The sequence below is a fragment of the Halichoerus grypus genome, chromosome 11, assembly GCF_964656455.1.
Source record: "Halichoerus grypus chromosome 11, mHalGry1.hap1.1, whole genome shotgun sequence".
NCBI classification, from domain to species: domain Eukaryota; kingdom Metazoa; phylum Chordata; class Mammalia; order Carnivora; family Phocidae; genus Halichoerus; species Halichoerus grypus.
Window position 1 is genome coordinate 92,042,427 of NC_135722.1, and position 13,229 is coordinate 92,055,655.

The 13,229-nt window shown below is 37.9% G+C and overlaps 2 protein-coding genes across 2 annotated transcripts in view; both read left to right on the plus strand.

Annotated features, from left to right (window-relative positions):
- The window catches only part of LOC118555230 (olfactory receptor 8B3-like), a 238,155-nt gene that overhangs the window by 174,776 nt on the left and 50,150 nt on the right, over positions 1-13,229 (plus strand).
- Positions 1,434-5,637, plus strand: LOC118555234 (olfactory receptor 8B4-like). The gene is given in 2 exon segments (XM_078059110.1): positions 1,434-1,447; positions 4,719-5,637. Coding segments are annotated over 2 exon segments (933 nt in total).

Here is a 13,229-nt window from a genome sequence, read left to right on the forward strand (position 1 = left end):
ATTCTCTCTCTCTCAAATAAATAAAATCTTTAAAAAAAAAAAAAAAAAAAAAAGAGTTCATGATCCCCAGATAGTTATCTGGGGAAATTCTTTGATATCTGGAGCTAACTTGTATTTTCCGGAGAGGATATTTTTTTTTGTTATATTTGTAATATGATTTTTTTTTTTTTTTTGCTTGAAATGCAGAGGTTGTTAGAAGTTCTCAGGGGATATTTTAGCTCTTTCTCTTCCCAGAGCCAAGGACAACTTAGACACATATCTTTGCCTTCTTCCTATGTGGGGTTTTTTTTTTTTAATTTCTCTAATTTAGCCATGGAAGATGTTTCATTTTGGAGATCCAGTATTACAAGTTAATAATGGTTCCAAACTCCCAGGCTTCTAAGGTTTAGTCATGAAAGGATTTATCCCAGGATTTATCTCTTATGTTCTGCACAGGCAACTCAATTAAAACCCAACTCTGGGCCATAGGGAGTCTACTAGTTCCCCAAGGGTAAACTCCAGGTCCAGTGCTGTGTACCCTTCTGAATTATTATTTTATCTTTTATCTTTTGCTCTCACAGGAATTCACTTAGTTTCTGCCACCTCAAACATTAATAGATAAATGATTTTTATATTTTACCCAGAATTCTTAGTTTTGTTCCATCAGGGGAGATTTGTCTGAGTATAAAGTTTGCAAGAGTGCTGGAAATAGCTGGCCTTAATACTTACTGGATGATAAATAAATGAGTAAGTTGATTTCTACTCTAATGAACAGAGATAATTCTTAGTCTTTCATTGCTGGGCCATTGCCACACATCTGCTAAACTGTTATTCAAGAGGGGGAAATACAGTGGATATGAAATTATGTGTACTAAAAAGAAATACCTATTTTCTTCATAAAAATAAACGAGAAACATCTAATATGGAAACAAAAGGAGATTTTCTGAGGAGTAAGGGGGAACTGGACTAAGTAATTCAAACCTGTACTAAAAATTCCCTGGGCCATTTCCCTTGAGTATTTTCCCCTGATGTCTATCAACTAACATACAGGTCCTAGAGGGCTTCCGCACCCCCTTAATATTGGGTAAATGACCGTAAACTTGCTGTCCTGTAGTATATCTTGAGACAAGGCCGGGGGGTTCCAATATAACTGTCTTGAAGGCTAGAGGATGACAAAAGAGAAATAAGAGTGGAAAGGGGGGAATGGGGACAGTGAGACAGAGAGAGAGAGGGAAGGAGGGAGGTAAAAGCTGTACCGGTTTAGGGCTGAACCTTTGAAGTCACAAAGCATCCCTTCTGCCATGCTCTTTTGGTTGGAGAAATCCCAAATCCTTGCCTGGATGCAAGGGTAGGGAACATAGATCCCATCTCTTTATTTGAGGAGTGTCAGTCCTGTTGTACCAAGAACATGTGGGATGCCAGATGTGTGTGTGTGTGTGTGTGTGTGCGCGCGCATGTGCATACAGAGGTATGGCCATCTTTGGAAAAAACAAAACAATCTTCCATACACATGCACATTGTATAGTTGTTATAAATAAAATATTACAAAAAAAAAAAAAGATAAATAAAATATTACATCAGAAAACATCCAACATAATGGCATAATGCCAGGCACCCTATAGTTGCTTCATATACATTAATTATTTTACCACTTGATTTTCTCCCTTTATATAAGAAATAAAGGGAGTTTTATTCTAAGAGACACAAGATGAATGAAAAATAAAAATGATGTTGTTTTTTTTTTTTTTTTTGCATGTGCTACCATACTGAGTTGTTAGCTCAATAAATTCCCATTTTACAAATTAGGGAATTATGGCTCAAAGATTCTTAGTAATTTTAGTGTTGAAGTAGTTTGTCAGGATGATTTATTAAAATATTGTTTTTGTTCTCAATCTGTTTTAACATTTAAGTGTAACATAAGGATATCGCGTGATAAATTTTTACAAATTGAACACATCCATGTAATCAGCACCCCTATCAGAAACAGAACATGTCAACAACCCTGAAGCATCCTTCATATCCCTTTCCAGTCAATAGCCTCTGACAGACCAAGTATGAATAACTGCTGACTTCTAACACCACAGATTAGCTTCCTTATTTTTGAAATTCATATAAATGGAATCATAAAGTATGTACTCTTTTGTGCTTGGCTTCTTTTGCTTCATAATAGGTTTGTGATCTTTATGCTATTAACTTTCATGGCTATATGGAATTCTATTTTATTAATATCAATTTATTATCCAGTCTATAGTTGATTGACATATGGGTTGTTTTCAGTTCTTGGTTATTATGTATAATGGTGCTATGAAACTTCTTGTCTTTATTTATTTATTTATTTAAAGATTTTATTTATTTGACAGAGAGAGACACAGTGAGAGAGGGAATACAAGCATGGGGAGTGGGAGAGGGAGAAGCAGGCTTCCCACTGAGCAGGGAGCCCGATGCGGGGCTTGATCCCAGGACCCTGAGATCATGACCTGAGCTGAAGGCAGACGCTTAATGACTGAGCCGCCCAGGCGCCCCCACTTCTTGTCTTTAGATAGCATGTGTACTTATTTTTATTGGGTATGCACCTAGGAGTAGAATTGACATATGTATATGTCCAAATTTGTTAAATATTACTAATCAATTTATTGTACCATAAACAATGATATTCAACAATGTTGTACCATTATACCAATGGTTACAATGTAAAATTGTACCAATGTTTAATCCTTGTACCTACATAATTCTTCTCCCTCTATTCCCATTCCACCTATGTTACGCAGGTAGCTAGGGTTTGTATTTCTTTGCTTTAGAGTTTTTGGCTAGGTATAAATCAGAAACAGCTTGCAGCAAGTGCCCTTCCCATTTTTGAAAATAAGTCTACTGAAGATATAATATTGGTTGGTCAGGAGGAGTAGGTTCAGTCAAGGAGAACTTTGAGGGCAAGGAGGGTAAAAGACAGAGAGGTACTCCCTCAGTCAGAATGGGGATGGAGGTCAGTGGGTCTAGGAGAAGTAGGGACCAGAGGACCTGAATAGCTGCTTATGCTCTTTTTAGTAGGGTGACCATATAATTTCTTATCCAAATCCAGACACTTTTGAGAGTGAGAGAGTGTGCTATTAATAATTATACAGGGATAATAGATGTAAATCAGAACTATTCCAGAAAAACTGGGATTATTTTAGGCAGCCTCAGTTAACTTACAAATGCAGTTGCTTACATGCCTTTGAATGTTTCTTAGAATATTCATTTAGCAGATCATATGGAGAGCAGCTTTATCATCTGGAGAATGACAGGATTAAAACATTTAGGTACATCTCCTATTACATCTCGGCCGGCACACATCCATAGAGTAACTTTATGCAGGTGTATGTGTGTGCTTCCTTGCATATGTGTTGTTATATTTTAATCTCCTTATATATAGCAAAGGCGTGTCTGTGGCCCTTAATAGAGCTGAGGGTAGGTGGTGTTTGTGGTGGTGATGGTGTGGTGTCTCCACTGTTCTGAGCAGCTCAGGCTGTTAGAAACATTTTGTCTGAGGTGCTCTCTACATAGCAAAACTCCCTTGGAATATTTGGAAATGGTGGCTAAAATAAGTTTTAGGCCATTTTCCTTTAAAGTCAAGCTTAAGTGCCAAGAGTTAATGGAGAAGAAAAATGAGCCCCACACTCAGCAGTGAATGGCATGAAATCCCTGGAGTAATAGGGAAGTTTGAGTAGAACACCTGAGTCCCAAGATGCTAGGTAATCCAGACTATAAACAAAGATGGTGCAATTCCTTCCTTATAGATACAAATCTCTGAGAAATTCCAGGGGAAACTGTGTCTAAGCAGACCCCTGAGATCATCAAGTAGCATAAACTTCTCTGTGATATGGCAGCTGAGGTTCTGGTAAAAATGAGAGTTGCTATTTTTTTTTTTTCTCCTGAAGTTGGTGTAGACCATCTGGGAAAATCCACAAACAGAAATCTTAGTCTATTCCCAGAGCACCTTGGTGACTGGGGTCTGTAAAAGGTCTGATTCTCAGCACTGAGGGAATCAGAAGAGTTAAACACTAGAGGCTGCCTGCTTTATGCATGAACACCATTTTCTCCTTTGGGCTAATGGAAAAAAAAGATTGCATAAGGTCCAGCACTGAGTGGGGACAGGGAGAAGGAAAGTAAATGTCTGAATCCCATCTTCCCTGATGGCTTTCTTTTAAACCCACAACCAAGACATCTAGAATATATTGATCCCTTCCCTGCTCTCAACACTGACTTAAATGTGAGATGGAGTGAGGGGCTTAGAGGAAGAAGGTAGGGTGTGTAGAGACAGTAGGGGACACTCTTGGCTTTCTCTCCAGAGTGGGAGAGGGAGGCAGAGAATGGGTGGAGACAATGGGGGACGTGAGAGCTCCTTTCTCTCAGAGCCTAAGCCTGTGGGCTCAGGTTGTATTCCTGGCTCTTGGGGTGTCCTTCTGATAGTTCTTGGACAATCAATGCAGGTATTTCACCTCCTCACCTCTCAAGAGGGACAGAATTCTTGTGCCCAAGAACACACTCTAGCCCAGGGGAGCTGAGATATAGTCACAGGAACATTGTCAACAACTTGACTAGGGGAGGGGGCATAGATGAGAAAAGAGAGTGAAAAGGTAGGACATCCATGCACTGGCTCATATTCTAGAGCCTTCTTCCATCAGTCATGCTTGTGCCTATTATCAATCTATGTATTTTATCACTTGTTTCTACAGAGAGCTCCCTGGAAGAGAATGACTGAGAAACAACTCTTCAGTGACTGAGTTTATCCTAGTGGCATTATCAGAACAACCAGAGCTCCAGCTACCCCTCTTCCTCCTGTTCTTAGGGATCTATGTGTTTACTGTGGTGGGCAACTTGGGCTTGATCACCTTAATTGGGCTGAATTCTAGCCTTCACACTCCAATGTACTTTTTCCTCTTCAACTTGTCTTTTATAGATCTCTGTTATGGCTGTGTGTTTACCCCCAAAATGCTGAATGATTTTGTGTCAGAAAATGTAATCTCTTATGTGGGATGCATGACTCAACTATTTTTCTTTTGTTTCTTTGTCAATTCTGAATGCTATGTGTTGGTATCAACGGCCTATGATCGCTATGTGGCTATCTGCAACCCTCTGATGTACACGGTCACCATGTCCCCTCAGGTCTGTTCTCTGTTGATGTTTGGTTCACATGTGATAGGGTTTGCTGGAGCCATAGCCCACACTGGAAGCATGTTGAGACTGACCTTCTGTAATTCCAACATCATCCACCATTATCTGTGTGAAGTTCTCCCTCTCTTGCAGCTCTCCTGCACCAGCACCCATGTCAATGAGCTGGTATTTTTTATTGTTGTGGGAGTTGTCATTTCAATATTTAGTATCAGCATCTTCATCTCTTATGCCTTGATTCTCTCTAATATCTTCCATATTCCTTCTGCTGAGGGCAAGTCCAAAGCCTTTAGCACATGTGGCTCCCACATAATTGCTGTTGCTTTGTTTTTTGGATCAGGGGCATTTACCTATTTAACAACCTCTTTTCCTGGATCTATGGACCAGAATAAATTTGCTTTAGTCTTTTAAACCAACGTGGTTCCCATGCTTAACCCTTTGATCTACAGCTTGAGGAATAAGGATGTGAAATTTGCCCTAGGTAAAACCCTGAGAAGAGTGCTCTTCTGATGGTTCTGTTGGTATCACTTAATTACTGGTAAGCATCATACTCAAGTATCTTTTTATTTACAGGTGCGGAACTTTCCATCTTTTTTCTCAAGTAGGGGCTTCTCTCCACTTTACAAATTGGAAGTCTCTTGCTTATACTCTTCTTGAGGATTATACCATTTTGTACTACTTAAATTGGTCCACTGCATGCAATTTAACATCTATTAAGTGTCCACTGTGTACTAGACTCTATACTATGCCCAAGAGATGAGTAATATGAGGCTCCAGGCCTTCCATCCTTTCCTTGGTAGGCTAAATGGGTTTGTCCAAGCAACATTTCTGGCTGGGAGAGGGAGCAAGTAATGCTAAAGAGGGTCCAAGAGAGTGAATTTGTTTTCTTCAGTTATGGGAACAGCTTTACCAAAAACCAAATGTAGATACCTTGGTGCCATAGGTAAGATAGTCTCCCAGCTTCTTGAGGGAGATCATAAATCATCTCATATACCTACATGTACACATAAGAGAAGGCCTTGCACAAGAGTTCTTTACATGGTTTGAAATGTAAAGATAAATCAAAACTAAAATCTTTCATTTCCAAGTTTCAGAACTCTTAGGGCTTGGAATGTAACCATGGCGTAGGCGGTTTTGTAATTGGGCCAATTTCTTGGGCTCTGTATGCTAAGGCTGAAAACAAGAACAAAGGAGAAATTCCATGGATTTATGTGATTATGTCAATTGCTACCTCTATCCTGCCCTGAAGGTGCTGTGTACATTATGGGGCATTTAGGAAAATTCTTTTATTCTTTAAAGTAGGTTTAGATTTTATTGTCTCTAGGAATATGTGTATGTAGGTGTGTATGTGTGTGTGTGTATTACAGTTAAGTATTAGAGAATCAGGAAGAAAGAGGAGTCATATTACACTTTTTACTTGCAGGGAAACTTGGAAGTGATCCAGATTTTGAGTGCCAGAGTCCACTCTGTACTACTCTGTTGAAGATTCTGCTATTCTATATCTAATAGTTCAGATTTCAAGGAATACACCCTCATAAACTGCCCTAAGTGTAGGCAGGAAGGTAAATCTCGGGCCAGACCAACCCATGTGCAGAGATGGGAGGATGGAGACTCAGTGTGGCCAGAATAATGGGGCTGAGTAAGGGCTAGAACTTGGGGTGTCTTTGAGAAGACTCTCTGTGAAGAATATTTGGTACTTTTCTTCTGGATATGGCAAGAGTCATATAAAGTACTGAGTTGATGTACTTTGCTTTGCTTATATTCTCCACTCTTCCATAAAATCAGATAGTTGTACAATGTGTGTTGGTATGAGAAACAAGGCAGCAAAGAGCAATTAATTCTTCACATTTACTTCTCCGCTGACACTCATGTGGAAGCAGCAGCATCATACTGAGAAGAAAGGTAGCTCAAGTGTTCCACATCTTGGCCAGAAGAAAGACATACTGAGATGGAGCTGAGAGCAGAATAAAGAAGCACTGCAGCATGGAACTAACTAAAGAGGAGACATAAGACAAATCTATTTTCTTCAAATATGCTAAAGAGAGGAGATCTTGAAACAAGGTGGAAAAATCCAATAGATACTTGGATTATCCTAGATTATGATAATCATATGTAACATTTACTGAGTATAAACCATATGTTTGGGTACTTCTGAGGCCTTACATACATTAAACTCATTGGAATTGTGTTAATGCCATACTCAACAACTGCTTGTCGGTCCTTTGGGCTTAGCTAACTTCTACCCTCCAGAGGACTGTCTGTGTCTATGTATGTGGGGATCTTGGGGATATTAGGAAAGAATCAAGAATAGGGAAAGATAACAGAAGTATACTATGATACAGACAAAGAAAAAATTACCATTGGCATAAATGAGTAGGAACAAGGAATAAATCAGAACCGTAAGGATATGAATGAAAAGGAATAATTATGAAAAAAATGCATGAAATCCCCCAAATATCCTTCCTTACACTCATTACATATTGGCATTGGGGTCAGTAGAGGTGAAAACGTAAGTTTGACTTATTGAGACATGGGCTTGGATCCTTCAGAAAGCAGTCCCTTTGAAGATCTGAAATGACAAACCTCAGAAGTACTTTTCCTGGTTCTTGCAACAGCCAGGTAAGAGACATTTATTGCTCCTACAGGAAAGACGACATTTTGTAAATTCCAAAGACCTTCACTCTTCTCACAAACAAGGATAAATCATCTTTTGGTCCTTTTAGGTCAATGTTGAGGAACTGCTGGTTCTCAGTGGTCAACAACCAGGAACACGTTTGGGAGCTTCTGCTTTACAGTAACTGAGAGACCTTATTTAATACTCTGTGTCAGATGTCCTCAAGTGAATCCCTCTGCCACAATACCAAAATGCTGCCACCTGATCACATCATGACATTTTGATTTTCAGCAAAAGAAGTTTTCCCCTTTAAGAAGCACTGTTAAAGTTGGGATTCCTCTTGGTCCAGTCCTTGGTCCACTTCTCTTCTTGGTTCTTCCTAAGGCATCTCTCCAGCCTCTCTGGCCAAGAACTATTTACTTTATGGTGACTCTTAAATCCCTAACTCTGGTTTTGATCTATGATTATAATCTATAATCTGTTTTAAATTAGAAATATAAAAATATTATCAATGTTGATGTCCAAATAGAATTATATAATGATTAGGAGGCAAAATAGTTTTGGAGTATAAAAAAGAATAAACTGTTCTTGATATCTACACATTCTCTACAGTCTAAACAGGTCGGGGAGCACAGAGATAAGTGATAGACACCAAGTAGCAGGAGTGAGAGTCCAAGGAGTACCTCTGGTTAGAGCTTGGGAGGGATAGGTCAGGTGTTTCTCTATATTTTGTGGAGCAGATGGGAGGATATCTGTGACTATGGTTCATTCCTGGCCCTCAGCCCATGTATTAGATAGAAAAACATATTACCTCTCTTCCCTCACACTTCCATAAATGAAATCAGTCATTTACAAAATTGCTTCAGCTGCTAATAACATGAGTCTGACTGCAGTGGCTTAAACTCATAAGGATTTGTTTTTCTCTAACATAAAAGGCATCTAGAATAGTAGGCAGTCCAAGGATGATATTGCAGTGTGAGTCAGCAAGGACTCAGACTCTCTCTTCTCTTCTGTCTCAGTAGTGACTTCATTCTCACGGATGCATCATGGGTTCCATATGGCTATTAGAGCTTCTGTGTCCACATTCCAAGCAGCAAGAAGATACAAGGACAAAGAAAGGCAGAGGATGCTTTACCTATTCAATGAGTGATCTCCACTGACATCTTATTAAGCCACCCCCTACTTACAAGGGAGACAGCGCAACTTAGCATTTAACTTCAGGACATTGCCATCCTGGAAAAACATTAGGATTTTGTTACTAATTAAGAAGGAGGAAATGGCTATTGGTTGGCAATTAGCAACCTCTACCAAAGAACAGAATTGGTTCCATTTGCCAGGAGGGAACAATTAAGAACTGAGCACTTTCCACCCCTATTTTTGCTTTCTTACTTGCTGTACCCTATCAGAGGAAGATCGATTAATCTGACAGATAAGATGGGAAAAGAGACAAGTTGGTCATGGATGGAACTGGACCCAGTCTCTTCATTACTGACCTGTTGGTATTGAATTAAGGCAAAATCTTTTTTTTTTTTTTTTAAAGATTTTATTTATTTATTTGAGAGAGAGGATGAGAGGAGAGAGAGAGCACATGAGAGGGGGGAGGGTCAGAGGGAGAAGCAGACTCCCTGCCGAGCAGGGAGCCCGATGCGGGACTCGATCCCGGGACTCCAGGATCATGACCTGAGCCGAAGGCAGTCGCTTAACCAACTGAGCCACCCAGGCGCCCCTGAATTAAGGCAAAATCTTGACAAGGACAAGCCAGAGCTGTGCTATTTCATTTCCAAGTCCTCCTCCTATATCTTATTGGGTGAAGTTAGAGTCCAAGTTCTGGGAGGGAGGTTTGAGTCCTGACATATTTCCCCAATTAACTTTGCTATTAATAAAGGTTGCAGTATTTTGATCCTCTTTTGGCTCCTTGAACTTCCTCACTAGTTAGATCTCAGAGGGAAGGAAGAATGAGTGATTACTATTGCTAAATCTCCCACATGATGGTTATCTTTGCATAAAGGACTCCTGGGAACCAAAGCTCTCATTTTTGTATGCTTCGAGATGCTCCCCCTTGATCTGTAGTGGGTTACTGGAAACTGTAGGGGAGGAACAAAATCCCCTCTATCCATCTTAGATTCCTTGACTCGGGCCCTAAAAATTAGAGAGACAAAAAAACAGACTAAAAAGAAAAACAGAAGTGTGTGTATTAACATGTGCATCCTACATTCATACAGGAGTTCTCAGTGATGGGTGGTTAGAACTTGGGCTTAAATAGTATCTTAAGAAAAAGAATAATAAATTTGTAGGTAAGTGGCAAGACAAAAGAACAGGGCTTGAGCTCTAGGGGTGGCAAATTGTGGAAAATTATGGGGGAAAACTAATGGATGGTAAGGACTAGTTAGTAAGGTTTGTTATGTAATTCTGCAGGTGAGGTCTCTGTGCTGAGAAGTGTCGAGAGTTGTCTCCAGTGATTAACTTCTGTCCTTCCTGGTAGGGAGAGAAGGGGAAACACCTTTACAAATTTATGTCTTGCTTTTAGGTAAATAGAGGAAAGGCAGAGAGTTTTTCTTGTATCTACTTTTTCTTAAAATTGCCTTCAGCTCAAAATAATCCTTATGCCAAGAGTGTTATATTTTGGAGTGGCATATTCTGCTACCCTTCAAAATCATACCAAGAACAAAGTTCCTAAGAATATACAAAATGCAACCCAAATAGGGCCATGGATAGAGGGACTCACTGAAAGCTAATAGGGACATTTGACAAGAAAAATTAGGCTAAAGAATCCATAATATCACAGAGCAGTGAGAAGATTTGCTTATCTTATAAAATTTGCCCAACCATTTATGAGTTCAACAGATATTCACTAAATTCTTACTAAGCTACAGGTAAAGAGTTCAAGATTTCACTTTATGGGATCATTAGGACTTGAAACTGCCTCGTGTTTCCCTTAACATGCACAACCACGTGCCGTAATTGATAAATAAACTGAAGTGGTATTAATTGATACAGCTTTCTGAAATTGAGAATCTTAAATTAGAACATTTGCCTAATTAGAACAATTTGATATCTCCTTGGAGGTAAGACAAGAGTATCTACAAGCTGACAAACAAAATGAAAAAGTATATTTAAGAGTGTTAAGTAAAGACTACAAAATAATTTATTATTGACTAAAACTGGATGGCAGAAAAGAAGGAGAGGGGACAGGAAGTGGAAATGTGTTCATTGTATCATTAATCATTGTAGGGATACAGTAAAGAGTTTTATATAAAGCTGTAATTATAAAAGCACGCATCAGAATTTCACACACATAAAGAGGAAGGAAAGCAAACCATCTAGTGAATGACTAAAATAATATAAATATAAAATATGAAGCCATAACATATTATGACAGATTTAAGGCAAATATATATTATATAAATAAATGTAAATGCCCTAACCTCTCTATTAATAGAAAAAGACTCGGGCTGAATCAATAAGCAAAATACTACTCCATGTTGCATATAAACCAAGTGATTCAAAAAGGTTAAAAATAAAATGGTGGCCAAGTGAATGCAAATGAATAAACAAATAAATAATATAGATATCAATTAGAATGGAAATCAGGCCAGGAATGCTAAGTAGGAATACTTTATAATGTTATAAAGTACAATTAACAATGTTTGTGTAAGAGTTGTGACTTTCCATGAACCAAATAGTAAAACATCAGGAACTGTAAGAAAAAAATATATTGGTGGAAGGAAACTTTAAATTGCCTTTCTCAGTTTACGACAAAACAAGTTTATAGAAAAAGAGAAAGAGAAAAGATAGAAAATCCTATGTCTAAATAAGATAATCAGTTAGATAAATCTAATTGATATATGTCATTTCCATGATATAAGTAAATTTAGTATGTATGTGTATATGTACGTGTGTGTGTGTGTGCAGTTCTGTGTCCTAGAAATTAGAAATACAACTTATTGTGAAAAGGACAAGACAGTCACATAAACTGAACAGATATTAGGTCATAAAAGCAAATCAATAAATTTCATATATTGGAAATAGTACAGATAATATTTTCTGATCACTGTGCAATAAAACTAAAACTTAAATATATAACTGGAACACAAAGTCCTCTTTACCTGGCTATTACAAACTCTATTTAAAGCTACCTGTAGGTGAAAGAAAACACACAAAATTGCAAACGATCCAGGAGTGCCTGGTGGTTCATTTGGTTAAGTGCCCGACTCTTGGTTTTGGCTCAGGTCATGATCTTGTGGTTGTAGGATCGAGCCCCACGTTGGGCTCTGTGCTCAGTGTGGAGTCGGCTTCAGATTCTCTCTCCCTCTCCCTCTCATTATCTCTCACTCAAATAAATAAATAAATAAATAAATAAATAAATAAATAAATAAAATCTTTAAAAAAATTGCAAACTTTAGAAGAAGAATATGAAAAGGAACATTTTACAACTTATGGGATGTGTACAGCTAAAGCAGAAAAATAGCTCATAACCTTAAATACTGTATCAATAAACAGAACAATGAAAATAAATGAATTAAGCATTTAATATGTCAGGAATATAAGCATAATAAATTAAATAAAAATAGAGGGTAGGAATTAGTAAAGTTAAAATCTGAAATGATTGAATTGGAAAACACAATAGCAGAAGGAATACATAAATTCAATAGTGGGTTCTTTGCAAAACTGATAAAATAGATCAACTTCTATCTATCTTGATTCAGAAAAAAAGGGAGGGAGGGAGAACAAATACAAAAATTAAGAAAGAAGGGGGAAGTAGAAATAGAGGAAATAAAAAACTCCCAAATAAACTACTTTGTTTCAGCTCTATTCAAATGAATTCAGAAGCCTGGATGAAATAGACCATTTCTGAGGAAAACATAATTTAATAAAACATGCTGAAACATATAGAAAATATACAGTCCAATTCCATAGGACAAATATAGAAAGTTGTCAGAGTTACAAAAATTCCCAGACCCAAATGGTTTCACTGAAGAATTTAGCCTAAGAACAAATAGTTCCTATACTATTTAAACTGATCCAAAGCCTAGAAAAAGAAGAAAGTTTCCAAAATTATTTTTATGAGATGAGCATAACATTGATGCCAAAATCTGGCAAGACTGCATACAAAATAGGAAACTACAGACCAATTTTACTTATGAAAATCAATAAAAAAATCCTAAATAACTCTAGAAACTACAGAACACTTATGAAAGAAATTGAGGAAGACACGAAGAGATGGAGAAACATTCCATGCTCATGGATTGGAAGAATAAACATTGTTAAAATGTCTATGCTGCCCAGAGCAATATACACTTTCAATGCAATCCCTATCAAAATACTGTTGACATTTTTCACAGAGCTGGAATAAATAATCTTAAAATTTGTATGGAATTAGAAAAGATCCTGAATCACCAGGGGAATGTTGAAAAAGAAAACCAAAACTGGGGGCATCACCATGACTGACTTCAAGCTATGTTACAAAGCTGTGATCATCAAGACAGCA